Raw genomic sequence first — 27,861 nt, forward strand, 5'->3', positions numbered from 1 at the left:
TTATGAGGAAGTTTATTGAAAGCTTTCTGAAAATCTAGACATGTTAGAGGCTTTTCAAAACACAAAAACATCCAAAAAAACAAAAAAGTCCAAAAAACATCTAAATCAGCATTCGGATGTTTCTCAGGGAAACGTCTAAGTGCCAATTTTCAAAACAAAGATTTTATACATTTTGCGGGACGTTTGTCCTCCAGTATGTCTAACTCATAAAGAAGTGTTGTTAGAGGTGTGCTCTGGATGAGCTTTAGGCTGGCTTAGAATTTGACATCTTGCAACAATAATCAAACCTTTTTGCAAGACGTCCTGGACAGAAGCTAAAACGTTCTGAGCTAGACTTGTTTTACTCATGTTTGGGTACCCTTTTGGCACTTAAACTGACCAGATGACCACTGGATGTATGAAGGTATATCCCTACTATACTCCCCCAGTGGTCACTGACCCCCCTCCTACCACCAAATATCTGAATGGTACATACCTGTCTCTAGAACAGCAGCACCTAGAATTGGAAAGCCTAGAACTCCACAAAGGTGTCTAAGTAACGAGGTGGGCAGGCTACTGAACTACAGATAAGAGAAGTCAGGCCCATAAGCCACTTTGACCACATTTATGGTGGAAAAGTATAAGCCCCCCCCCGAAGTCATACTATACTGCCATACAGGTGCCACCTGCAGCCATAAGGGATATTGGGGTGCTAGACAGGTGGGTATATCAGGTTTGGGGGAGGGTTCACCATAAAATTATAAAGGATGTTACGGTAAGTTGTATATCTGACACCTTTATGTGAAGTTCACAGCAATACCATCTCTAAGTTGCCCCTCTGCTCTGCTGGCATGTGTGGCCAGTTTATTACAATGCTGGCCCCTTCCATTTCTAAATAGTGTCAATTTGGACATTTCTAACTTGGTTGTTTTTGTCGTCGAGAATGGCAGGTAAAGTTAGATGTCCTGGTGGTCTAGACCTTCTGGTGGTCAAGATGTCCAATTAGGCGACTGTTGGGAAAAAAATGTTTAGACATCTAGCAGTTTCATCAGTTCAAAAATGGCCATTCCTCCAACCCCGACTTCAGACGTTTTGTGGGACAGGCCCAAAGTCAGACTTACACATCCTATCGAAAACTGCCCTCCATGTCAACTGACTCACCTTTATCCACATCTTCAAAGAACAAAGCAAGTTGGCAAGGCAAGACATAAGAATTGCCATACTGGGACAGACCAAAGGTCTATCAAGCTCAGCATCCTGTTTCCAACAGTGGCTAAACCAAATCCCAAGTACCTAGCTAGATCCCAAATAGTAAAGAAGATTTTATGCTGCTTATCCTAGGAATAAGCAGTGGATTTCCCTAAGCCATCTCGATAATGGCCAGTGTCTCTGTAGGTCTCCTCTATGTTCCTCTGTCTCCCTCAGCCTCTCCAAGTCTGCTATTCTAGCCTGAAGGGAACAGACTCATTCTCTGAGAGCTAGGAATTCTTTGCATCAATCACACACATAGGACCGTTTGCCAAGGAAATAATCATACATGTTACATTCAATGCAAAAGATTGGATAGCACCCCTCTTGCTGCTAGACTGTTGTCTGCATTTTATTATTACTGATATTTAATTAAAACTTGTTACGGTACTAGGATTATTATATTAAATTAAAAAACATAAGATTATATGGCATACTATGTAATTTATTTAGTGCTTGCTTCTCAAGAAGAAATGAATCTAATTAAAACTCTGTAATGAAAACTCTCCTCTTCTCAAGAGTGGCCAATCCAGGATACAAGGACCTGGCAAGATCTCAAAAGTAAAACAGATTTTATGCTGCTTATCCTAGAAATAAACAATGGATTTTCCCCAAGTCCCTCTTAATGGTTTATTAACTTAAGGAAAATCCAAACCTTTTCTAAACCCTGCTAAAGCTAACTGCTTTTACCACAGTCTCTGGCACCAATTTGAGAGTTTAATTATATGTTGAATGAATGAACTTTCTCCAGTTTGTTTTAAATTTACTACTTAGTAGCTTTAATGTGTCTGTTCTTTCCAAAAATACTAGGACTAGGGTGAACATATCTCCCCTGAGCCATCTCTTCTCCAAACTGAAGATCCCTAGCCGTTCTAGCCTTTACTCGTAAAAGTCATCCCATCCCCTCTCTCATTTTCATATCTCTTCTCTGTACCTTTTCTAAAATTCTGCTATATCTTTGAGATGTGGTGCCCAGAACTGCACATAGTATTTCAGGAGCTGTTATACCATGGAGTAATTAATACAAAGACATAACATTCTCATTTTTGTTTTCCATTATTTTTTTTCATCAATGATGACACCTAGATTCTTTTCCTGGGTGGCACTCCTAATGTGGAGCTTGTTTCATGCTGCTATAGTTTGGGTTCATCTTCCCCACACACACATTTTACATTTGCTCACATTTGGATGCCTAGTCTAGAAGCAATTTTTCACAATCCTCTTGTGATTTAACAACTTTGAAAAACTCACCAGCAAATTTAATTACCTCTCTACTTATTCCTATCTCTAGATCATTTAAAAATATGTGCCAAACAACAGACAATCCAAAATGCAGCAAACAAATTGATTTTTCATTTGAACAAGTTATGACAGTGGCTCCTGTTATGATTCACTCTTCTAAGGTGCTAATTCGGGAAAATCCTTCACTTGTGAGCAAAAAGGACTTCTCCAATCAAGCTCTGTGCTGCTCTTTTTACAGAGCTCTGAAAGCTGCTTGGGGCAGCAAACCAAAAGCTCTATTCCCTAACAGAGGGCAGAGCTAACAAGCTTAAAAAAAAGAAAGGAAGATGAGGATGAGGACCCACATCCCCAGGCAACAATTTTCTCTCTTCCTCCACCTCTTGGTAGGAAGGGCTAAACCATTTCTGCAGAACAGCAAGTTGACACTAAGAAAATAATGCTTGATTCATTTTTCTTAAAGTATTGGGCCCAGTATAAATTTTATTTACCGTATTTTTTTTTTTACAAAAATTCTATTATAGGTCTATTCAAGTTAAGTGCACTTTACCCAAGTAGCTGAGAACTCTGAACTCATTTCTCTTTACAGAGAAAATGTAGACACTTCTGTTTAATAACTAATGTTACTAATGTTATTAATGTATAACAATTGTGTGTAATCAGCTTTCTTCCACCTACAGGAGTTGATGGAAAATAAATGATATACAAGGTATTATATTACATATTACAAAGATACAACAAAGAAATAATACCTGCGAAGCGCTCAAAAACCCCAAACACACTAACTTCAACTTTTCTCCAGTATGGATGTAACTACCACACAGACGTATGTGGATCCAGAACTTATAAAATTAATCCTGGTAAAGAAAGTTCAATAACCCTGCATGAAATTGTCAAAACCTTAAATACCAAGACTAAAACTAAAAAACAATTGCATTTATTAAACTAGATACCATAAACTGCTACAATTTGAAAATGCAAACTACAGTGGTACCTTGGTTTACGAGTGCCCCGGTTTGCGAGTGTTTTGCAAGAGGAGCAAAACATTCGCAAAATCGGCACCTCAGAAACAGAGCGTGCCTCGATTTGCGAGCGCCCCCCCCCCCCCGCGATATGGCACCCCCCGCTCACGTCGCACACCCCCCCCCCGCTGCGATCCGGGGTTCACGGAAGTTTCGCCCCCCACATTTCGCCCCCAGCAATTCGCCCCTCACATTTCGCCCCCGCACATTTCGCCCCCCGGATGTTTCGCCCCCACACATTTCGCCCCCGCACATTTCGCCCCTGAGTGTCAGACTATTCCTCTCGCAGGCGATTTCTTTGCCGACACGACGGCAGGCTACAAATTCAAAGTGCACAGCTGGCTGTTCTCACTGCCTCTAATGTCGGCCCTGCAGCTCCGGACTTCCCCACACCTGCTCTCTCCCCCCCCCCCGATCACTATTATTTTAAATGTTATGGCAGCCACGGCGCTGTATCCATCGGAGGAGACTTCTAACCTCGGCCATGAAGTTGCTGTTGCAGGAAGAGTTCCGGGGCAGGCCGAGGTTAGAAGTCTCCTCCGATGGATACAGCGCCGTGGCTGCCATAACATTTAAAATAATAGTGATCGGGGGGGGGGGGGGAGAGAGCAGGTGTGGGGAAGTCCGGAGCTGCAGGGCCGCCAGCTGTGCACTTTGAATTTGTAGCGGTTTTTTTTTTTAAGGAGTCAGGGAGTATGCTGATGCGCCCCCGAACGCCGGCGCCGCCCCCCAGCGCGAAGAGAGTCGCTCGGCGCCGCGAGCCGCCAGCCCAAACGCGGCCCGCGCAGAGGCGCGGCCCCCCCCCCCAACGACCAGCCGACCCCGAACGCCACCGCGAGCAGACAACCCCAACGCGGCCCTCGGCCCGGCAGTAGGGGAGCGCCGGTCCGCTGCGGTCGGCGCCGCCAGCCGCTACAGGGGGAGCGCCGGCACGCGCGTTCTGCGCCGCGAGCTGCTGGCCCTAACGCGGCTCGCGGCCTGGGAGGAAGGGAGCGCCGGTCTAATGCGTTTTTTGCCGCGGGCCACTGGCTCCTACGCGGCTCGCGGCCTGGGAGGAAGGAAGCGCCGGTCTGGTGCGGTCGGCCATTGGTGCCGGAGGGGGAGAAGGAGCCCCCAAGCGGCCCGGCCGGGAGGAGGGGAGCGCCGGTACGGTGCGTTTTTGCGCCGCGGGCCGCTGGCTCCAACGCGGCCCGCGGTATGAGAGGAGGGAAGACTACCGGCTAAGGGCAGGAATCCGATCCGACGCTCCCGGGCAGGCGGACCAGCCCGCACGTGTGGGGCGACCCGCCCCGCTCATATAGTTGCCAGGAAGAGAGTTGTTCGGTGCCGCGAGCCGCTGGCTCACACGCGGCCCGCGGCCTGGGCAGAGGTGCCGCCCCCCCCCAACGATTAGCCGACCCCGAACGGCAAAGCAACCTGCGGCCAGGGAGGAGGGAGTCGGCGGCCCTGAAAGCCGGCGCGGCCGACGCCCCGACTCCTTGCAAGCCGCACCCCCCCTCCTGCACCAGCTCCACGCGGGGAGAGCCGGCAACAAGTTTAAAAAACGCCGAGGGCAGAAAGCCGATCGGCAAGAAGGCGCAGCGCTCTAAGGCGGGCGGACCCGCACGCAAGTTCCGGGCGGGCCGCCCCCACCGTCCTCTCCCTCATCGAGAGCGCCGTCGTGTCGGCAAAGAAATCGCCTGCGAGAGGAATAGTCTGACACTCAGGGGCGAAATGTGCGGGGGCGAAATGTGTGGGGGCGAAACATCCGGGGGGCGAAATGTGCGGGGGCGAAATGTGTGGGGGCGAAATGTGGGGGGCGAAATGTGGGGGGCGAACCTTCCGGATCCCGCGATCCGGCATCCCCCCAGGCACCCACCCGATCACATTCCTTACCTCCATTTGGCACCGGCACCAACACATAGGACATGCCGGTGCCCGAAGATCTACCTTCTTTGTGATGGGCCTTGAGCATCTGCGCATGCTCGGATCTCCAAGAATCTCGGAGAGAACAGGAACCTGAAGGCCTTGAGCATGCGCAGATGCTCAAGGCCTAGCACAAAGAAGGCAGATCTTCGGGCACCGGCATGTCTTGTGCATTGGTGCCGGTGCTGGTGCCAAATGGGGGTAAGGAATGTGATCAGGTGGGTGGGTGGGTGCCTGGGGGATGCCGGATCGTGGCGGGGGGTGTGTGTGCCACGAGCGGGGGGAGCAATGCCGGTTCTTGGGGGAGGGGGTAAAGCAGCGCCGCTGGCCTCGGGGGGGTGGGGGTGGTGGGAACAAATCAAGCGAGTTTCTTTTAGTTCCTATGGGGAAACTCGCTTTGATATACGAGTATTTTGGTTTATGAGCATGCTTCTTGAACAAATTATGCTCGTAAATCAAGGTTCCACTGTATTAGCTTTCATTTCTAGTATCAAATATTGAATGCAATGTGTTTACTACAGCCACGTACAGAAAAAGCTAAAAGGTTTATCCTTCCTTACCTGTTCAAAGTAGCAGTTTCAGGCTCCATGGCACACAGTTCCTGATAGCTGTACTTGGCAGTGTTTTGATTATAATCTCCAAATTCCACCTGGGCTAGCAATGCACTGAGCTCTACTGCCTGCTCTGAAGAACACTGAAGATGGCCTTCCAACAAATCATCTTTTATGTGCAAGAAAAACATGTGTCTACAATAGAAAAAATGTGGGATATGTGTTGAGATTAGTGTACATGCTGAGCCATCAGCAAACAAGACAATGCTGCACTACACTGTTATGTGTTATGGTAAAACTGTATCTCAAGGTGGATTAAAAAAAAAATAAAAAAATCAATGATTAAAAAAAAAAAAATTGATTTAAATTGTGTTTTTATAACTAAAATTCATTTTTGAGAAAAAAAAATCTAAAGGTAGGTTAAGATACATTATAGTCCAAAAGTTATTCACCATGAAATATGGATTCATTTTTAATTACCATATATACTCTAATATAAACCAAGATTTTGAGGCAAAAAAAGGCACAAAAATGAGGGTCATAATTTATATTCGGATCATTGCCCACCCCGCTCCTGGACTTGTTGCAGGCCTCCGCTGGGCCTACCATATGGTCTGGTGGGGTGGGCAGACAGGAAGGATCCCTCCCACCTCCCCCACTTTTTGAATCCCTGGTGGTCCAGAGGTGTACCAGGCAGTAGCAAGCTTTCTGTACTGTCCCGCGTTGAACCCCTCCCTGAACGGCCGTCTCGAGTTTTCATGGCCCAGCAGTGTATCAGGCATGAGCAAGCTTGCCTCGTTCCTGGCTAGCTCTAAGCTGCTCACTGAATAGCTGCCACGAGTACGGTATGTAGCATTAGGCTGTATATTCATGCAATTTTTCTATCTGCAAGATATCACAGATGCTTGGTTTCTCAAAACTGAGAATGTGTCTGCAGTGTTACCGTATTTTTCGCTCCATAAGACAGTTTTTCCCCCCCAAAAAAGTGGGTAGAAAAAAGGGTGCATCCTATGGAGCGAATACCCAACCCCCCCTCCCTGTTACCTTATTTAAATTGGCGCCCTCCCCTCTGTTGCCACTGCTGGTCGCTTGCTGCAAGTAGAGGAAGGGAAGGGCCAGGTGGGTGCAGCAATTGCATGGTGCCGGCCCAGAAGCCTTACCCCCCCACCCCCCCCCCGACATCAATTCTGACGTTGGACAGAAGGACCAGGTAAGGCTTCTGCGCCGCCGGCACCGTGCAATCGCTGCACCCGCCTGGCCCTTCCCAGCAATTTGTTTCGTTCGGAGGGAGTGAAGCGCCGCTGGGTCCCCGCTCATCCCTTGCTCTCGGACTGCTCCAACAAGGTTCCCCCACCCACCCCCTGCTTTGTGGATGTGTCCTCACAGCGGCAGCAGTGGGAGGCAATTAAAACCAGTGGGCTGGTAGGCTTGGTGGGGGGAGCGGAAGAGGACAGGCTGGAAGGCAGTGAGGGGACCATAGGAAGGAGGGTGGAAGGGACAATTGTTGGGCCTGAGTTGGGGGGGGGAAGAGGACAAAGGCTGGAAGGCAGTGAGGAGAACATAAGAGGGAGGGAGGGACAATTTTTGGGCCTGAGGAAGGAAGGAAAGAAGAAAGAAAGAAAAATCACCAGACAACGGAGTGAGGAAGAGGACAAAGGCTGTAAGGCATTGAGGAGGACATAGGAAAGAGGGAGGGAAGAAGGAACAATTGTTGGGCCTGAGGAAGAAAAGAAAGAAGGAAAGAAGGAAGGAAATCGCCAGACAAAGGTAGAAAAATAATTTTATTTTCAATTTAGTGATCAAAATGTGTCAGTTTGGAGAATTTATATCTGCTGTCTATATTTTGCACTATATTTGTCTATTTTTCTATAGTTGTTACCGAGATGACATTGCATATTTTAAAAAGTCACCTGCCTTGGCATCTGTGCCCTGTCCCTGCCCGCCCTGTCCATCTCATACATATTCATTGTGGATATCCTGAAAACCTGACATGGCTCCGATCTCGAGGACCGGAATTGCCTACCCCTGCCCTAGGAAACCAGCTCCTGTGAGGCCAACTTTGCTCTGTTTAACATCACTGGGTAGCTGAGGGTCCCCTATCTGCACTGAAGGGTCCCCAAGTTCAGAGTGCTCTTTAGGCTGAGCTCAAAACAGCTGAAGAGACCAAGGCCCTGATTCTGTATAGGACGCCCGGGAGAGGTGTCTTATTCAGAATTGAGCCTACACTAAACCCCGATTCTGTAACCGGCGTCCATGTTACAGACGCTGGTTAGAGAATCGGGTTAGATTAGACACGGCCCGCTACACTTACCGCTGCAAGGGATCTCTCTGCCGCTATAAGTATAGCGGGCCGCGGCCGCCTGTCCGATTACCGGCAGGAGGGTGCCCAAACCCTCCTGCCAGAAGATGCCCCCCCCCCCCGACACTACCGACCGCCCCCCCCCCGACACTACCGATCGCTGGCAGGAGGGTGCCCAAACCCTCCTGCCAGAAGATGCCCCCCCCCCCCCGACACTACCGACCGCTGGCAGGAGGGTGCCCAATCCCTCCTGCCCAAAGACGCACCCCCTCCCCCCCTACGCTAACAGCCCCCAACCTCCACCCCACCAAACTAACCTTTTCTTTTGCCCTTCCAGCCGGCAGGCCCGCCTTGCCAATCAGGCCTTAGACTTAGTGGGGATGGGCGGACCCGCTATGCCTTAGGCCTGAATGGTCCAGGCTTCTAGAGCCTAGGCCAATCAGGTCTTAGGCTTCGGCGGGATGGGCAAGACCCGTCTGGCCAAAAGAAAAGGTTAGTTTGGTGGGGTGGAGGTTTGGGGGCTGTTAGCGCTGGGGGGAGGGTGCGGAGGGGGTGCATCTTCGGGCAGGAGGGATTGGGCACCCTCCTGCCAGTGGTCGGTAGTGTCGGGGGGGGGCAGTCGGTAGTGTCTGGGGGGGGCATCTTCTGACAGGAGGGTTTGGGCACCCTCCTGCCGGCAATCGGACAGGCGGCCGCGGCCCGCTATACTTATAGCGGCAGAGAGATCCCTTGCCGCAATAAGTATAGCGGCCGCGTCTACTTACAATGTAGACCAGCATTTTGTTGGCCTACATTGTAAGCGTCGGGCCGCCTAGGTTCGCCTAAGGCCCTTAGGTGAGCTTAGGTGTCTTGCGGGCCTCCCTAGGCTCCCGGAGGCGCCTTCAATATAGGCGGCCTGCCTGGGGAGCATTTTTTAAAAAAACGTGCATCCCGATTGGCTGATTAGACAGCTGTAGGACGCCTACAGCTGCCTAAAATCGGGACACACTTTGTAGAATCAGGGCCCAAGTCTCTCCCATATCCTTAAGCAAGTGTATAAAATGCTTACCAAGAGCAACTAACTTCAAGAGGACAGAGAAGCTTTTTGAAGGTCATATGCAGTTCTGGTTATCATATCTCAAAAATGATATAGCGGAGTTAGAAACGGTACAGAAAAGGGTGACAAAAATGATAAGAGATGGGACGACTTCCTTATGAGGAAAGGCTAAAGTGGCTAAGTGGAATTTAAAAAAAGTTTGGATAATTTCCTAAAAGAGAAGTCCATAGGCTATTATTGAGATGGCTTGGGGAAATCCAGTGCTTATTCCTAGGATCAGCAGCATAGAATCTGTTTTGCTACTTGGGATCTAGCTAGGTACTTGAGACCTGGGTTGGCCACTGTTGGAAACAGCATACTGGGCTTGATGGACCTTTGGTTTGTCCCAGAATGGCAATTCTTATGTATGCTCTTAAAGCCTTTGCCACCTCTGGCCCACCAAATCATGGTGTGGAAGGAAAACAAACAAAATCAAAGGGAGTCAGCCATAACATCAGCCCTCAACTCCAGTGAGAAACTTTGAGATTTGAGCAGCTGCTTGAACAAATGCAGCAAGGTCTATGTCATGTAACCAGCATGGGTCGTTCTCTGATAGGACTAACAGCTGAACTAAAAAGAGAGCAAACAAGCAAAATAGCCTTCCACAGTCCATCAGGTTGGAAGCACTTGCTACCAAAAAATATAAAATAACAAGGTAACATTGTTCTTCCTCCCATGCGAGGTGGGAAATCAGCCACAGAACCAGAATCCCAGCACAAAGGAAGATTTCAAAAGGACCCTGTATCTGCAAAACTGGAGTTTGCCTCTGCCAGAACCTCCAAGGGTCCCCAATCACCTAACGGGTCCCTCCATAGTTCCCAATGATCCTATAAGCAAAAGGGGAACGAGCCTCAGTGGCCAAAGGCCATTCAAAAACTGCAGGAAAAAAATGCTGGAATCACCTGGACTTATGGGGGTCCCGTTAGCCTCCCTTTCCCTTTTACTGGAAGCAGTGTAGGCTAATTTCATAAGCTACTATGGCTATCTGGGAACATAGTGGGTAGCCTTCAAGGACATATCATCTATTCTATATCCCTCCCAAAGCTAAATTACTTTGCATCACTGTGCTTGCCTTTGCCATTTCTAATAGCCTATATTAACTTCTCTGGTTCTGTATGGAAGTCAAATAGTTTTGTAGATATAGTTAACACTATCCTCCTCCCCCACTTTTGAGCATGTTCCTCTTTGCAACATACTTCAAAAAGACTGAGCTACACACTTCCCAGATAGCAGATCTTTAGATGGAACAAGCCTGAACAAATTCAATAGCAAAGTCAGTTTTGAACTGCCAGACAGCTGTTTTTCCTTTAGGGCTTTTGAGGTAGCAGCCAGCTTTAGTGCAGGCTACAGCTTGTATTCAATTGTTCCTCAAGCTGGTTAAAGACAGTCTTTGGGGCAAGCAGCTGCTCTAATTAGGACTTAAAGTGGAAAATGCACAACACCTGCTAAACAATGAAGAAAACAGTTTCCCAAAGCAAGTTAAAAATCAGAACATTGGCACAGAGGGGAAGACTGCAGTGAAGATATATGGTTATGCTCTGGAGTTTGATTAAAGGTCTATTTGTGCAAGTTCCCGATTTTTTAGGTATTTATATATTGTCCAAATTTATCTAAGTGGTTTACAATCAGGTACTCAAGCATTTTCCCTATCTGTCCCAGAGGGTTCACAATCTAATGTACCTGGGGCACTGGAGGATTGAGTGACTTGCCCAGGGTCACAAGGAGCAGCATGGGATTTGAACCCACAACTTCAGGGTATTGAGGCTGTTGCTCTAACTACTATACCAGTCCTTCCTCCTTCTGTACCAGAATAAACCTAGGTTAAGCCACACCACTATCTTCCCCTCTTTGAAAGCAGACAAGCACAGTTTTAAGAATTTTCACATTCTGCTAAGAAAGTCAAATGCAAAGTGCTTCACTTAACGTTAAAGAACAGTTATGAATAAGTTTCACCTTGAATATGTCTCTCTTATTAAATTTATTTTCCTTGAATCCTGCTAAACTAGCCCACAGACTCTACCCTGGAAGATTGTGGGATATATAATGCTGCCATCACCATGCTTTACTGTAGGATGATCATGTATAAAACAGAATTATCAGCCTATCATAATTAGCTTCAAGTCTAAAAGAGTTCTCATTAGGCCACTAAAAATGTTCTCCTGCATTCACAGTGTCCCAAGTATTTATTTGCAAATTTAAACAATAAGGATAAATTATTCTTACCTGTTTATTTCCTTTCCAGTCCAGACTGATAGAAGGCTTATGCATTTGAATATGCCAGTGACATCACTGTTATCAAGTAGTGGTAAAGCCTGAACACTTTAGTATTTCTCTTGTTCCAGCAGATGGTGCAACAGGATAATAGATAATCACAGACCCAAGGAGTCAAGCCTTTCAGCATAGTACTCGGGGACCACCTGGTCAGTCAAGTTTTCAGGATATGGACATTGAATATGCAGGAAATAGATTTTCATGCACTGCCTTCTTGGTATGCAACTCTCTCATATATATTATTGGGGATATCCTGAAAACCTGATTGGCTGGGTGGTCCCCAAGGACTGGGTTGAAACTAAACTAAACCTTAGCTTTATATACAGGGTCATCGGCTTGACTCGGTTAACAATAATTAAGAAAAGGAGTATTAAAAAAAAACAACAACACACAACAGGAAATTAGAAAGGATTAATTTTCAGAGTGTTTAGCAAATAAAGTTTTTAAAGATTTGCGAAAGAATTGAAAAGAACTAGGGCTTCTCAAAATTAAAGGGAGTTCATTCCATAATTGTGAAAATTTGAAAGCCAAAGAACTACTAAAGTTCTTGACTCCTTTAATCCCTTTTCTGGAAGGGAGAGAGAGTTTGAATTGTTAAATGCCTCTTGCATAGGAAAATCTGTAAACGTTCCATAGCAGAGGAACAAGAGGAGTAAAAATACCATAAAAAATTTAGAAAGTGATGCATGCACATTTGAATTGAATCCTGAAATAGACCGGGAAACAATGAAGGCTCAATAGCAAAGGAGTCACATGGTCGAATTTGCTTTTTCCAAAGATCAAACTACTACCTTAGGCTACAATAATGAAATTGCGCCCATGACCTGTGTTCCTGAGTACTGGTCCTCAGACAACACAGTTACTTACTGTAACAGGTGTTATCAAGGGACAGCAGGCAGGTATTCTCACAAGTGGGTGACGTCTTTCACGAAGCCCTGGTACAGAAAACTGTACAAGTGCACTACCACTTTAAGAACTTTAGAAAATTTGCGACTAACTGCACCGCGCATGCGCGAGTACCTTCCCGCCCGTAGCTCCTCAGTTCAATAAGAATATCTGCCTGCTGTCCCTGGATAACACCTGTTACGGTAAGTAACTGTGCTTTATTCCAGGACACTCACAATCCTATTAGGCACTCTAAGCACTTAAACACTCTAACCTACATCTAAAGATCTTCAAATGCTGTTTAAAGTTATATCATGCCTCTTATTTTTGAACCACCCGTGGGGAATCTCAGAACGCCACCTGTCTGCTATAGTATCATGCAGTACAGTGTGGCAGCACTCATCACTGGCTCACCCAATCGTGTATTTTTTAACCTATATTTTTTCTTTTTTCTGAGTTTTATACACTTCTCCCTCGGTATTCGCGGGGTATAGGGGCAGAGCCGGACTGCGAACTGAGAAAAACTGTGAATATCTTCTCGTCTGGCTCTGACCCACCCCCGCGTCCCTCCCACCTTCCCCCCGGCATCTCGGTCTTACCTGGTAGTCTAGCAAGCTTTCGGGGCAGGAGCAATCTTCCTACACTCCTGCCCCATGCAGATCACCAATAGGATATGACTGCCATGAGTTCCCGTAGTCTCTTGAGACTATGACGGGAGCTCACGGCAGCCATTTTCTATTGGCGATCTACACAGGGCAGGAGCCTAGGATGATCGCTCCTGCCCCAAAAGCCTGCTAGACCACCAGGTAAGGCTGGGATGCCGGGAGAAAGGTTGGAGAGAGGCGGGAACATGGTAAACTATGGGGTTCCCCCCCTCAAAAAAAAAAAAAAAAAAAATCACAAATATATGAAACCTCGAGTGTGGAAACCATGAATGGGGAAGGGAAAGCACAGTTACTTAAAGTAACAAGTGTTATCCAGGGATAGCAGGCAGCTATTCTCACATATGGGTGACGTCATCGACAGAGCCCCGACGCGGAAACCTCGCAAGCAGACTTGCTTGTAGAAACTAGAAGTTTCGAGTCATCCACACCACGCATGTGCGAGTGCCTTCCCGCCCAGCACAGGGTGCATCTCCTCAGTTCAGATAGCTAGCAGAGAAGCCAACCAGATGAGGTAGGTGGGTTGTGAGAATAGCTGCCTGCTGTCCCTGGATAACACCTTTTACGGTAAGTAACTGTGCTTTATCCCAGGACAAGCAGACAGCCCATTCTCACATATGGATGACCTCCAAGCTAACCAGAATGGGATGGTGGGAGTGTAGGCAATTTAGGAGAATAAATTTTGTAATACTCTCTGTCCAAAATGGCTATCCCGTCTGGAGAAAACATCCAGACAATAGTGAGAAGTGAAAGTATGAACCGAGGACCAAGTAGCAGCCTTGCAAATTTCCTCAATAGGTGTAGATCTGAGGAAAGTTACCGAAGCTGCCATTACTCTGACCTTATGGGGCTGTGACTCCACTCTGTAGGGGTAATCCAGCCTGGGCATAGCAGAAAGAAATATAAGCAGCCATCCAGTTGGAGATGGTATGCTCTTATTTGGATCGAAGGAGACAAAAAGTTGAGGAGCAGTTCTGTGCAGTTTGGTGCGTTCCAAATAGAAGGCCAAAGCACGTTTACAGTCCAGAGTATGAAGAGCTGATTCTCCAGGATGAGAATGAGGCTTTGGAAAAAAACCTGGAAGAATAATGGATTGGTTGAGATGAAATTCTGAAACCACTTTAGATAGGAATTTAGGATGAGTACAGAGAACCACCTTGTCATGATGGAACACAGTGAAAGGTGGATCAGCAACTAAAGCTTGCAGCTCACTGACTCTTCGAGCAGAAGTGAGGACAATGAGAACCACCACTTTCCAAGTGAGATACTTCAGATGAGCCGTAGACATTGGTTCAAATGGAGGCTTCATCAATTGAGTAAGAACAACATTGAGGTCCCAAACCACTGGAGGCGGTTTGAGAGGTTTGACATTGAAAAGACCTTTCATGAATCTGGAAACCACTGGATGAGCAGAAAGGGGTTTTCCTTCAATAGGCTGATGGAAAGCAGCAATTGCACTGAGATGGACTCGGATCGATGTAGACTTGAGGCCAGAAGTGGATAAGTGCAAAAGGTAGTCTAAAACAGAAGATAAGGAGGAATGTTGAGGCTCCTTATCGTGAGAAAAAACACCACGTAGAAAATCTAGTCCATTTTTGGTGATAGCATTGTCTAGTGGTAGGCTTCCTAGAAGCCTCTAAAATGTCTCTCACAGATTGAAAAAACTGAAGAGGAGTTATGTTGAGAGGTACCAAGCTGTCAGGTGTAGAGACTGCAGGTTGGGATGAAGCAGAGATCCCTGACTCTGTGTAAGCAGAGATGGGAAAACTGCTAGAAGGTATGGCTCCCTGCTGCTGAGTTGAAGGAGAAGGGAGTACCAAGGTTGTCTCGGCCACCGAGGAGCAATCAGAATCATGGTGGCATGGTCGTTCTTCAACTTGACAAGAGTCTTGAGAATGAGAGGAAATGGAGGGAATGCATACAGGAAGAGATTCGTCCATTCTAGAAGAAAAGCATCTGCCTCGAGGCAATGAGGAGAATAGATCCTGGAGCAGAACTGAGGCAGTTTGTGGTTGTGGGGAGCTGGCAAAGAGATCTATCTGAGGCATTCCCCACTGTGAAAAAATGAAGAGGCGAGGAATGGAGTGCCCATTCGTGAGGTTGCAGAAGATGACTCAAGTTGTCCGCCAAGCAATTTTTCGCCCCTTGGATGTGGACAGCTTTGAAGAAGATGTTGTGGCAGATTGCCCAGTCCCAAACCTTCAGAGCTTCTTGACAAAGGGAGGAAGATCCCGTCCCTCCCTGTTTGTTGACATAATACATGGCAACTTGGTTGTCCGTCCGAATGAGGACTACCTGATCTTGAAGAAGATGTTGAAAAGCTTTGAGAGCCTTGAAAATCGTTCTGAGTTCCAACAGATTTATGCAACACTGACAATCCGTACTGGTCCAGTGGCCTTGAGTACGGAGACCACTGAGATGAGCGCCCCAAGAATAAGTCGAGGAATCTGTTGAGGACCTTCTGATGAGGGGGCGTTTGAAACAGCAAGCCTCTGGAGAGATTGGAAGAGAGCATCCACCAGCGGAGAGACTGTCTCAATGAAGGAGTGACTGCAATGTGTCAAGAAAGTGGATCGCAAGCCTGCGTCCACTGAGATGCCAGGGTTCACTGAGGAATTCTGAGGTGAAGTCTGGCAAAAGGAGTCACGTGTACTGTGGAGGCCATGTGACCCAGGAGTACCATCATGTGTCTCGCTGATATGGAGGAGCGGGAAGACACTGTATGACAGAGTTGAAGGAGGACTTCCAGAAGTTGTTGCGGAAGGAATGCTCTGAGTTGGATAGTATCCAGAACAGCTCCGATGAATTGGGATTTGGGAAAGTTGATTTCAAATCCCAAACTCTGTAGGAACCACATAGTCCGTTGGGTCGCTACAATAACCCCTTGAGATGTTAAATCTTTGTTGAGCTAGTCGTTCAGGTAGGGAAATACCTGAAGACCATGGTTTCTGAGAGCTGTGGCTACCACTACCAGGCACTTGGTGAACACTCTGAGATATGAAGCCAGGCCAAAAGGCAGCACTCTGTATTGATAATGCAAATTCCCCACCTGAAAAATGTGTGTGGAGTGGTGCTGTGGTTGAAGCTACAGCCTCAGCACCCTGGGGTTGTGGGTTCAAATCCCACACTACTCCTTGTGACCCTGGGCAAGTCACTTAATCCTCCATAGCCCCAGGTATGTTAGATAGATTGTGAGCCCACCGGGACAGATAGGGAAAATGCTTGAGTACCTGATTGTAAAACCGCTTAGATAACCTTGATAGGCGGTATATAAAATCCTAATAAAAAAAAAAATCTGCTCCTTGCTTCACGTGCATAGATGCCAGACCAAACACTCACAGAAACTCTGCTCCCTGCTTAGAGTGTGTAGGCTCAGACTGAGGCATAGGAAGAGGCTCGACCTCACAGGACTCTGCAGAATGCCCAGGCTGGATTAGAGTAACAAGCTTCGGTCCCATATTAGTGAGGAACTGAATGAATTGCTTCTCTAACATGGTCTGAAAAGAAGCCGGCAAGGATGGATCCGTGTCTGAAACTGGACCACCTGCTTTGGCTGGAGGTTCCACAAAGGCAGTGGAAATGTGCTTCGACTTGGAAGTCTTAGGCACCTTAAGCACCACTGCTGGAACTTTCTGCTGAACTATCTGACCTGAGGATACAGGGGAAGATACAGCAGACGTCGTCAAGGAAAGAGCCGCTGCAAACAAAGAAGGTCTGATGAGGCTCGAGGTCGAAGTAGTGGAGGCAGGAGGACCCTTGGTCGAAGGTGAGACCGAGGTTAACTTCAGAGTCGAGGAAGTGGTCAAAGCTTCTCCACTGAAAGTAGACGACGTTTAAGGGCTCGAGAATAGCACAGCGCTCGCACGACTTCGGGTGATGGTCTGGCCCAAGGCACTTGAGGCACCTACTGTGTGGGTCCGTGAGAGAAATCGCACGCTGACACTGGCTATACTTCTTGAAGCCTGTTGCTGGCCAGAACATAGGAGGAAAAACAGCCGTCGCAAAGTCGAAGCTCCTGGGCTGCGGCCGAGCGGCCGGCCCCGGCAGCCGAACGGAAGAAATAATTTTTTTTTTAAACTAGAAATAAAAGAAATACAGCAATTTGTGAAGAAAAAGAACACAAACCGCGGTGAGAGAAGGCACTAAGTAAGTTAAATGCAGAGAGTCAAAAAGGGACTTTTCGGCTCCGCGGGAAACTGAGAAGACGTGCTGGCAGGAAGGCACTCGCGCATACGCGGTGCGGCTGACTCAAAACTTCTAGTTTCTACAAGCAAGTCTGCTTGCGAGGCTTCCGCATCGGGGCTCCGTCGATGACATCACCCATATATGAGAATAGCTGCCTGCTTGTTCTGGGATAAAGTATATTATCTTTTCTTGATATTTCTGCTCTTCATGCTATTTCATGTACTACCTAATAAATAAATAATCTAATAGTTCATATCAAAATCTTTTCAAGGGTTTCAATTCATCATAAATTATCTATTCCATATAGTTCATTGTCATTTCATTCATGTCAATGGATTTCATTATTTTTCATTCCCCTAAAAAACATAAACTTAGCTTATTTGTTCAATGTCGCTGTTACACTATGCCCCACCAACACGTTTCGTATCTTCATCAGGACGGGGGAAGTGCCTTAACTATAACAAAGAAAACAAGACAGAACATGAGGAGAATAACCAAACACCATACTACCCATTATCAATCCCTTCTAAAACTCACCAACTACATTTCAGTCATTCGCTTACTCGCGCTACGTCCAACCAGTTACCAAAAGATGGCCACAGTGTTCTCTTTCTGCATGATATACTCCCCGATAACATCATCCACAGGTTACCAATCACTCACAGAGATTCAAAAAAACTTTATCAAACATCACAGATCCAAGAAATAAAACCAGTATACAGCAACCCATTCATGTCACACCCTCATTCACTATTCATTCATTCAGCCAAAGTCAGCCAATCACTAGTTTCGTTCAGCCCATAGGGTTGAATGCTTTGTAATTCATACATCCAATGAAGCTCTTTTAAGTTTAAGGTCCGATTGATATTCCCACCCTCCCTCAACCGCATCAAGCACTCGCCATTTAAGATCTTTAATCGAGTGCTTAAATAGTTTCCGATGACGCACCAAGGGAGTGGTCTCATTCTGGGTATGGACCTGCGACTTATGTTCTGTCAGTCTCAACTTAACCGGGCGAATCGTTTGGTCCACATACAGTTTGGGGCAAGGGCATTGGATAACATATATTATATAAGATGAGCCACAGGTCTATATATTTTGCCCGTCTCTGGATGAATCCAGCTCTCCCCTTCCATAGTGTAAGGGCACCATTGACAATTATTACATGCCCTATGGAAACCTTGATATGAAACTCCCTGATCTCTTTTGTTATTTAGAAATTCCCCCAAATTTCTAGCTCGTCTATAAGCACAAATTGGGGCCTCCCCTATTATAGGGTTAATCAATTGGACCACATGCCAATGGCTACGTATTATTTGGTTGATTTTAGTGGCAAGGAGGGAGTGAGGTTGAACGAATACCAACCATTGGTTCTCCTCTTGTTCTTGTTGGTATTGCAAAAGCAGAGTGCACTGTGCAAATTTAGCTCTTAAATACGCTTGGTGAACCACAGTTCTGGGATACCCCCCTCTGGTGAAATCTCCGCTTCATTACTCGAGCTTGATGTTTAAACTCGATCAGTGAGTGGCAGATCCTGCGAAATCACAGGAACTGGCTGACATGCAAACTTTCCTTGAGTTTGTGAGGATGGAAGCTATGATATCTCAAGAGACTGTTCCGATCAGTCGGCTTACGAAAGATGGTAGTGATAAACTGAACTTGATTTAATTATTTTGATATCTAAGAATGAAATTTCTTGCTCATGTACTGCGGCTGTGAATTGAATATTGTTATCCATTTGATTGAGCCATGTTATAAAATCATTCAAGCTTTCTTTAATGGATGTCCAAATGCACAGTATATCATCAAGGAAGCATTTCCATAATTTAATATTCGTGAAGTGATGGGATGTATATAAAAATTTCTCCTCTAGCTTGGCCATATATAAGATAGCCAATGACGGTGCCAATGATGCACCCATTGCAATGCCGTGGATTTGTTGATAGAATACACCCTGATGCCAGAAATAGCTTTGAGTCAATACTATAGCTAGGTCCATGAGAAACTGGGCCGATATTCGCTTACAATGTTTGTTATTGTGCAGTAATTCTAGCGCTCCTCGTATAAGTATCATTGTGTATAGTGCTGTTACATCAAGCGTTACTAGCAGCCATTCTTAATGAACCTCTGCTTTTGGTCCAATTGATTAACCCTATAATAGGGGAAGCCCCAATTTGTGCTTATAGAAGAGCTCAAAATTTTGGGGAATTTCTAAATAACAAAAAAGATCAGGGAGTTTCATATCAAGGTTTCCATAGGGCATGTAATAATTGCCAATGGTGCCCTTACACTATGGAAGGGGACAGCTGGATTCATCCAGAGACGGGCAAAATATATAGAGCCAAACATACCATGACCTGTGGCAGGTACATTAGGTAGATTGTGAGCCTGGCGGGACAGACAGGGAAAAATACTTGAATAAATTAATGTAAACCGTTCTGAGCTCCCCTGGGAAAACGGTATAGAAAATTGAATAAATAAAAAAATAAAAAAATTTAAAATCTTATGTAATGTGTTATCCAATGCCCTTGCCCCAAACTGTATGTGGGCCGAACGATTTGCCCGGTTAAGGTGAGACTGACAGAACATAAGTCGATGACGGGACAATTGCGCGCTAGACACCAGCGCGCTGACAATTCGGCGCAAGACACAAGTGCGCCATGGGAAAACTTAGTTTTAAAGAGCTCCGACAGGGGGTGTGGGGGGCGACCCCCTCCACTTTACTGCATAGTGTTTGCGCTGCCATTGGGGGAGGTGTGGAGGGTGCAACCCCTCACATTATAGAGAAAACGGAACTTTTCCTGAAAAAAAAAAATCGGAAAAAAAGTTCCATTTTCTCTATAATAGAGGGTTCCAACCCCTCAACCGCAGAACGAACACTATGCAGTAAAGTGGGGGGATTCCCCATTCACACCCCGTTTCAGAGCTCTTTAAAACTAAGTTTTCCTGCGGCACGCTGGTGTCTTGCACTGAATTGTCTGCCCTCCATTGCCGGTGCGCTGGTGTCGCATGCGGGTCCATACCCAGAATGAGATCGCTCCTTTGGTGCGTCATTGGAAACTATTCAAGCACTCGATTAAAGATCTTAAATGGCAAGTGCTTGATGTGGTCATTCAGACCTTAAACTTAAAAGAGCTTCGTTGAATGTATGAATTACAAAGCATGCAGCCCTATGGGCTGAATGAAACTAGTGATTGGCTGACTTTGGTTGAATGAATGAATAGTGAATAAAGGTGTGACATGAATGGGTTGCTGTACATCGGTCTTATTTCTTGGATCTGTGATGTTTGATAGATTTTTTTAATCTCTGTGCATGATTGGGTAACCTGTGGATGATGTCATCAGGGGAGTATATCATGCAGAAAGGGAACGCCGCAGCCATCTTTTGGTGACCGGTTGGATGTAGTGCAAGTAAGCGAATGACTGAAATGTAGTTGGTGAGTTTTAGAAGGGATTGATAATAGGAAGTATGGTGTTTGGTTATTCCCCTCCCCCGACTAAGGCTTGCTTTATGTTCTGTCTTGTTTTCTTTGTTGTAGTTAAGGCACTTCCCCCATCCTGCTGAAGATATGAAACGTGTTGGTGGGGCATAGTGTAACAGTGACATTGAACAATAAGCTAAGTTTATGTTTTTTAGGGGAATGAAAAAATAATGAAATCCATTGAAATGAATGAAATGACAATGAACTATATGGAATAGATAATTTATGATTAATTGAAACCCTTGAAAAGATTTTTATATGAATTATTAGATTATTTATTTATTATTAAGTAGTACATGAAATAGCATGAAGAGCAGAACTATCAAGAAAAGATAATATAAAGCTCATAAAAAAGAAAAAAATATAGGTTAAAAAATACATGATTGGGTGAGCCAGTGACGCGTGCTGCCACACTGTACTGCATGATACTATAGCAGACAGGTGGCATTCTGAGATTTCCCACGTGTGGTTCACCCCCTCGGAGCGCTTTAAATTTAACTTTTAATTTGTCTGAGCTCCTTTGTCCACACGCGATTGTCCTGCGCACATTCATCTATGTACCAGTGAAGCTGCCATAACGCAACTTTATGGGCCGTTACCTGACTCTCCAGTTACAGCCCAGCCTGAGCATAACAGAATGAGATGCAAGCAGCCAACCAATTGGATATCGCTTTTTTGGAAACAGGATGCCCCATCCTGTTAGGATCAAATGAGACAAACAGCTGGTGAGATGATCCATGTGATTTAGTCCTTTGCAAATAGTAGGCCAATGCACGTTTGCAGTCTAAAGAGCCGTTTCCCCAGGATGAGAATGAGGCTTGGGAAAAAATACTGGAAGAACAATTGATTGAGATGAAATTCAGTGACTACCTTAGGAAGGAACTTCTGATGAGTGTGATGCACTACCTTGTCATGGTGGAACCCTGTAAATGGTAGATCTGCCACTAAAGCTTGAAGTTCACTCACTGTGAGCAGAAGTTAGAGAAAAGAGGAAATCCACTTTCTAAGTAAGATATTTGAGATGAGCCAAAGAAATTGGTTCTAATGGGGGCTTCATCAATCTAGCAAGTACCATATTAAGGTCTCAAACTTTGACATTTAAAAGTCCTTTCATGAATCTGGAAATTACAAGATGAGCAGCAAGAGGTTTTCCATCCACTGGATGATGAAAAGCAGCAATTGCACTGAGATGGACTTTAATGGAAGTAAACTTGAGGCCAGAGAGCAACAAATACAGAAGGTAATTCAAAACTGAAGAAACGGAGGTGGATTTTGGATCCTGGTAATGAAGTAAGTACCAGGCAGCAAAACAAGTCCATTTTTCAGTACCGTATTTCCCCATGTAAAGGCTGCAGAACATGCTGATTTAGGCTTGAAAACTCTTAGATAAGCCGCCCCATGTTACTAGTCGCAGCTTATCTAGGACTTTTAAAATCTATATTGGCCTATACAATGGGGCGGCCTATACATCCCTCCTCCCCCCCCCCCCGGGCTGCCTCCTGCAATGTTGCGGACAGCGGTGCAGGACAGGAGCAAACTTTTCAGCGTCCAGCCAGCCCCACACTGATTCCTCAATGCCCGAGTCAGTTCTCGCAGGCATTGAGGAAACAGAGTGGGGCCAGCTGAATGCTGAAAAGATCGCTCCTACCCTGCACCGCTGGCCGCGACATTGCAGGAGGCAGCTGGCAGTCATCCAGGAGACTTCACGGCTGATCTACTAATGGGGCGGCTTATCTACGATGTTTTTAGATAGGCTGCCACATATAAGGAAGCCGCACCCACTGCAGGAGATTGTAAAACCCATGTATAGGCGAAATACAGTATAACACTGATGTGTGGCTGGTTTTCTGGAAGCATCCAAGATGTCTGACAGGCTGAGAGAACTGTAGGCCAGTGCAAGTCAGCCTGAGAGATACCAAGCTGTCAGGTGCAAAGACTACAGATTGGGGTGTAGAAGAGAACCGTGACTCTGCGTAAGAGATGGAAAAATTGGTAGAGGTATAGGCTCCCTGATGTTGAGTTGAAGTAGAAGGGAGAATCATGGTGGCAGACTCCTGTTTGAGCTTGACAAGCATCTTGGGTAGAAACGCACTTGTGCATCCAATCCAGGAAAAAAGCGTCCACTTCTAGGCGATGAGAACAATATAGCCTTGAGCAAAAGCGGGGCAGTTTGTGGTTGAGAGGAGATGCAAACAAGTCTATCTGAGAAGTCCCCCACTAAGAAAAAATGGAATGGAGAGCTGCTGAGTTCAGCATCCATTTGTGAGGTTGAAGAATGCGGCTTAGTTTATCCGCTAAATAATTCTGTTCCTCCTGAATGTAAACAGCTTTGAGGAAGATGTTGTGAGTAATCATCCAATTCCAAATCTTTTGAGGCGCTTGACAAAGAAGGAGAGATCCCATTCCTCCTTGCTTGTTTATATAATACATGGTTACCTGATTGAGACAAGGAGAACTTGATCTTGTAGAAGATGCTGAAAAGCCTTGAGGTAATTGAAAATCGTTCTTTGTTCCAACAGATTTATATGATGGCATCGATCTCTGACAAACCAGAGACCTTGAGTGCCTAGGCCATACAGATGAGCTCCCCACAAATAGATTGATGAATCCATTGTGATATTTTTCTGATTAGGAGGTGTGTTGAACAGCAATCCTCTGGAAAGACTGGAAGAAAGCATCCACCACTGAAGAGATTGTCGTAGAGAAGATGCGACTGTAATGTAATGGGGAGCGGGTTGAGAGCCTGAGACCATTGAGTAGCCATAGATGAAGCCTGGCAAAAGGAGTCATGTGGATTGTAGATGCCATGTATCCCAGAAGAATCATCATGCATCTTGCTGAGAGCAATGAAGTTGAACCACCTGATGACAAAGTTGAATGAGGGTATCTTGTCGCTCAGCAAAAATGTCCTGAGCTGGATTGTGTCGAGCAGAGCTCCTATAAACTGGAGCCTCTGAGATGGTTGAAGTTATGATTTGGGAACGTTGATCTCAAACCCCAAATTCTGAAGAAACAATATGGTCTGATTTGTTGCTAGCAGCACCCCTTGAAACGAAGGATTCTTGATGAGTCAGTCGTCCAGATAGGGAAAAACTTCAAGTCCTGGGACCTCAAAGCCGCTGCCACTACTACCAGGCACTTGGTGAAAATCCTGGGAGAAGATTCTAGGCCGAAAGGTAGAACCTTGTATTGATAGTGTTGTTGTGTCATGTGAAATCCAAGGAACTTCCGGGATGCTGGATGATTGGAATGTGAGTGTAAGCTTCCTTGAGATCCAGAGCATAGCCAATCATTGTGATCCAATAGGAGGTACAGAGATGCCAGAGACAACATCCGAAACCGACTGATATTGGATCTCATGGCCCTCAACAAGTTTCTTGTCTAAGAAAAGTTTTGGATGTTGTCTCTGGCATCTCTGTACCCCCTATTGGATCACAATAATTGGCTATGCTCTCTGCATATCAAGGAAGCTTGTTGAGGGCCATGAGGTCCCAATGAGGTCCAATATCAGTCGAAGACCTCCCGTCTTCTTCGGAACAAGGAAATATCGGGAGAAAAATCCCTTGTTCTGCTGGACCAGAGGAACCTTCTTAATGGCACTGAGAAGGAGCAGGGAATCTATTTCCTGAAGAAGAGAGGACTGGAGAGGGTTGGAAGCAAGACTCTCTTGGAGGGATGGTAAGAAAATGAAGAGTGACCTTCTTGAATGATATTGAGAACCCAGAGGTTGGAGGTGGTTAACTACCAATGGTGATAGTAATGTTGCAGATGACCTCCAATAGGAAGAGGCAGATGTAAATGGATGGAAACTATGATCTTGAGTAATTTGTCAAAAAGACTGAGTGGATTTAGAAGGTGCAGACGGCTGAGGTTTTTGAGGACATTGCTGCCTTTGTTTCATTTGCTATGGTCTGGAAGAAGCAGGTGGTTTTGCTGGGTAATGCCTCTGGTATAAAAAAAGAGAGTTTGTAAGGTCTGGTAGTGGATGGCTTGGGTTTAGGCTTAAGTAAGGAATCCCAAGACTTTTCATGTGCAAAGAACTTTTGAGTTGCATTCTCAATAGTGTCCCTAAAGAGTTCATCTCCGAGACAGGGGATACTGGCCAACCGATCTTGGAGGTTAACATCCATATCCACAATTCTGAGCCATGTCAATCTCCTCATGGTCATTGACATTGCAGAAACCCTGGAGGATAATTCAAAAGAATCATAGGCAGACTGCACCATATGTTTGTTGTCTTAACTTAGTAAGGGTGCTAGATATGTGTTGAATTCTGTCTTCTGATGCAACGGAAGATATTTGTGAAATTTAGGCAGTTGGTTTAACCAATTGCTTCAGATAACATGTGAAGTAGAAATTGTAAATGACTCGACTTGCCAGCATGGAGTTTTGGTACAGACATCTACCAAACCTGTCCATAGTAAGCCCTTCTCGCCCTGAAGGAACTGAGGCATAGACCTTAATAATAATAACAACTTTATTCTTCTATACCGCCATAGTCAGATGACTTCTAGGCGGTTCACACCAAAGAGAGCAGGACAATCAGCGAATTACAAAATGCAAATAGTGAAAAGTACAACATATTACACAAGAAATAGACAGAAGGAAAATATAAATTTAGTGGCTTCTGTTTAGGAGATAAATCTGTCAAACAGTACAGTTTTAATTACTCTCTGAAAGGCGCCGTAGGCCAGCCTGGCTCCATTGATGTAGTTACCCAGCCATGTTTGCTTGCTTGAAACATGAAAGACCTGTCCAAAAAGGACTTTTATTTACAGCCGGTGATCCTTAAAGGAGCAGACTTTTTTGTGGGGACTCCACCACTAAAGATTGATGGGAAAGCTGAGGTTTATCAAAACCCGGATTGGGAATAACCCTGTACAGAGAGTCCAGCTTTCTAGGAGCAGCAGGAACCGAAAAAGGAGATTCCCAATTTTTGCAAAGTGGTTTCCTTTAGGATTTCATGCAAGGGAATTTTAATAAGCTCCTTAGGAGGATGTTTATAGTCCATGGTCTCCATAAATTCAGCAGAATATTTGAAGTCTGCTTCCTGCTTAATTGCCATGTCTTTACCCATTTGCCTATAAAGCGAGTAAAAGAGATAGGTTAAGAAGGAGACGGCTCTCTAGGAGGAGTCTTGCAAGGAGAATGCGCCTCAAGAGAGTCATAGGCTTTCATGGTAGAAGGAAAAGCATCATTGTTGGAATCTAGGTGAAGATCCTTGGGTTTTGGCCAAGTACTAGGGACCTGGATTGGCCACTGTGAGAACGGGCTACTGGGCTTGATGGACTGTTGGGCTGATCCAGTAAGGCTATTTTTATCAGATTCCACAGATAGTGAGGGAGAGCGGTGCAGGTGATTAGCCCGGAACCAATCCAATGCAGAAGGCGATGCTGTATGTTTACGTTTTTCTGCACGCTTAGGAAAGAGATGTTTTGATTTGTAAGAGCACTTGATAGACTTGCCAGAATGAGAGCGTCAAGGTGAAGAGGAATGATGGTTTGATGAACTGGAGCAGTGTCCAGAGGTATGATGTCTCCATGCATGGCTAGATGATGACCGATGACGAGAGCCATGACGGTGCATCGATGGAGCAGAGGTGGTACCTGCATCTCATGTGATATGACGCTCAGGCTGGGCTGGTACCAGAGGAGTCGACATCAGGGTAACAAGTTTGAACATATCCCCGTAGTCCACACAAAAGAGAACATCGAGCCTCACTTTGAAAGCCAGCACCAATACCTGTGGCTTCAACGCTGGTACCAATGTGCTGCGACTCGCTCTGGAAAGGATGACAGACGACGATAAACCTCTCGAGGTTGAAGCGAATTGCAGTAAGGGTCTTTGGCTGGCATAATTAGACTCGATGCCTTAGTAGCCCATGACCCTGTCTGAGAAGCTCGTGACTTCTTGGCTGGCTTTGCCCTCCATTGCTTTGAGTTTGACCTAAAGGGTTTCTCTAGGTCAGAGGTGTCAAAGACCCTCCTCGAGGGCCGCAATCCAGTTGGGTTTTCAGGATTTCCCCAAGCAGAAAAATTAATATGCATGGAGGTAAGCCTTGAAGGCGTACACAAGCAGATAGATTAAAAACTGACAAATCTCTGGGCCTGGACGGAATCCACCCTAGGGTATTGAAAGAACTAAAGGAGGAAATAGCGGACTTACTACAGCAGGTTTGCAATCTATCCCTGAAAACAGGTGTGATCCCGGAGGATTGGAAGATAGCTAAAAAAAGGATTGAGAGGCGACCCGGGGAACTACAGACTGGTAAGTTTTGACTTCGGTTCCGGGGAAGATGGTGGAAGCGCTGATAAAAAACAGCATCGATGAGCATCTAGAAAGAAACAAACTGATGAAAACAAGCCAACATGGCTTCTGCAAGGGAAGATCGTGCCAAATGAACTTATTGCACTCTTCAAAGGAATTAACGGAGGGACAAAGGGGACCCCATTGACATCGTATACTTGGATTTCCAAAAAAGCCTTTGACAAGGTACCCCATGAACGACTACTGCGGAAACTGAAGAACCATGGGGGTGGAAGGAGACATACATAGATGGATTGGAAATTGGTTGGCAGGTAGGAGGCAAAGGGTGGGAGTGAAGGGTCACTACTCAGACTGGAGGAAGGTCACGAGTGGTGTTTCGCAGGGGTCGGTACTCAGACCGCTGCTGTTCAATGTATTTATAAATGATCTAGAAACAGGGACAAAGTGCGAAGTAATAAAATTTGCAGACGACACCAAACTATTTAGTAGGGTTAGGACTAAAGAAGACTGCGAAGATTTACAAAGGGACCTGAACAAACTAGGAGAGTAGGTGAAAAGATGGCAGATGAAGTTTAATGTAGAGAAATATAAAGTCTTGCAAGTAGGAAACAGAAACCCGATGTACAGCTATACGATGGGAGGGCTGGTAATGGGTGAAAGTAGCCTAGAATGGACTTGGGGGTACTGGTGGACAGGACAATGAAGCCATTGGCACCTTGCACAGCGGCCTCTAAAAAGGTGAACAGGATGCTAGGTATTATCAAGAAAGGTATTACAACCAGAACGAAATA

The 27,861-nt window shown here is 45.8% G+C and overlaps 1 protein-coding gene across 1 annotated transcript in view; it reads right to left on the minus strand.

Annotated features, from left to right (window-relative positions):
* The window catches only part of MYLIP (myosin regulatory light chain interacting protein), a 102,181-nt gene that overhangs the window by 37,962 nt on the left and 36,358 nt on the right, over positions 1-27,861 (minus strand). Inside the window, exon 3 of the mRNA XM_033934608.1 lies at positions 5,954-6,139. Within this exon, the coding sequence (XP_033790499.1) occupies positions 5,954-6,139 (186 nt within the window). The remainder of the gene's footprint in view (positions 1-5,953; positions 6,140-27,861) is intronic.

Source organism: Geotrypetes seraphini, chromosome 2 (assembly GCF_902459505.1).
Source record: "Geotrypetes seraphini chromosome 2, aGeoSer1.1, whole genome shotgun sequence".
Taxonomy (NCBI): domain Eukaryota; kingdom Metazoa; phylum Chordata; class Amphibia; order Gymnophiona; family Dermophiidae; genus Geotrypetes; species Geotrypetes seraphini.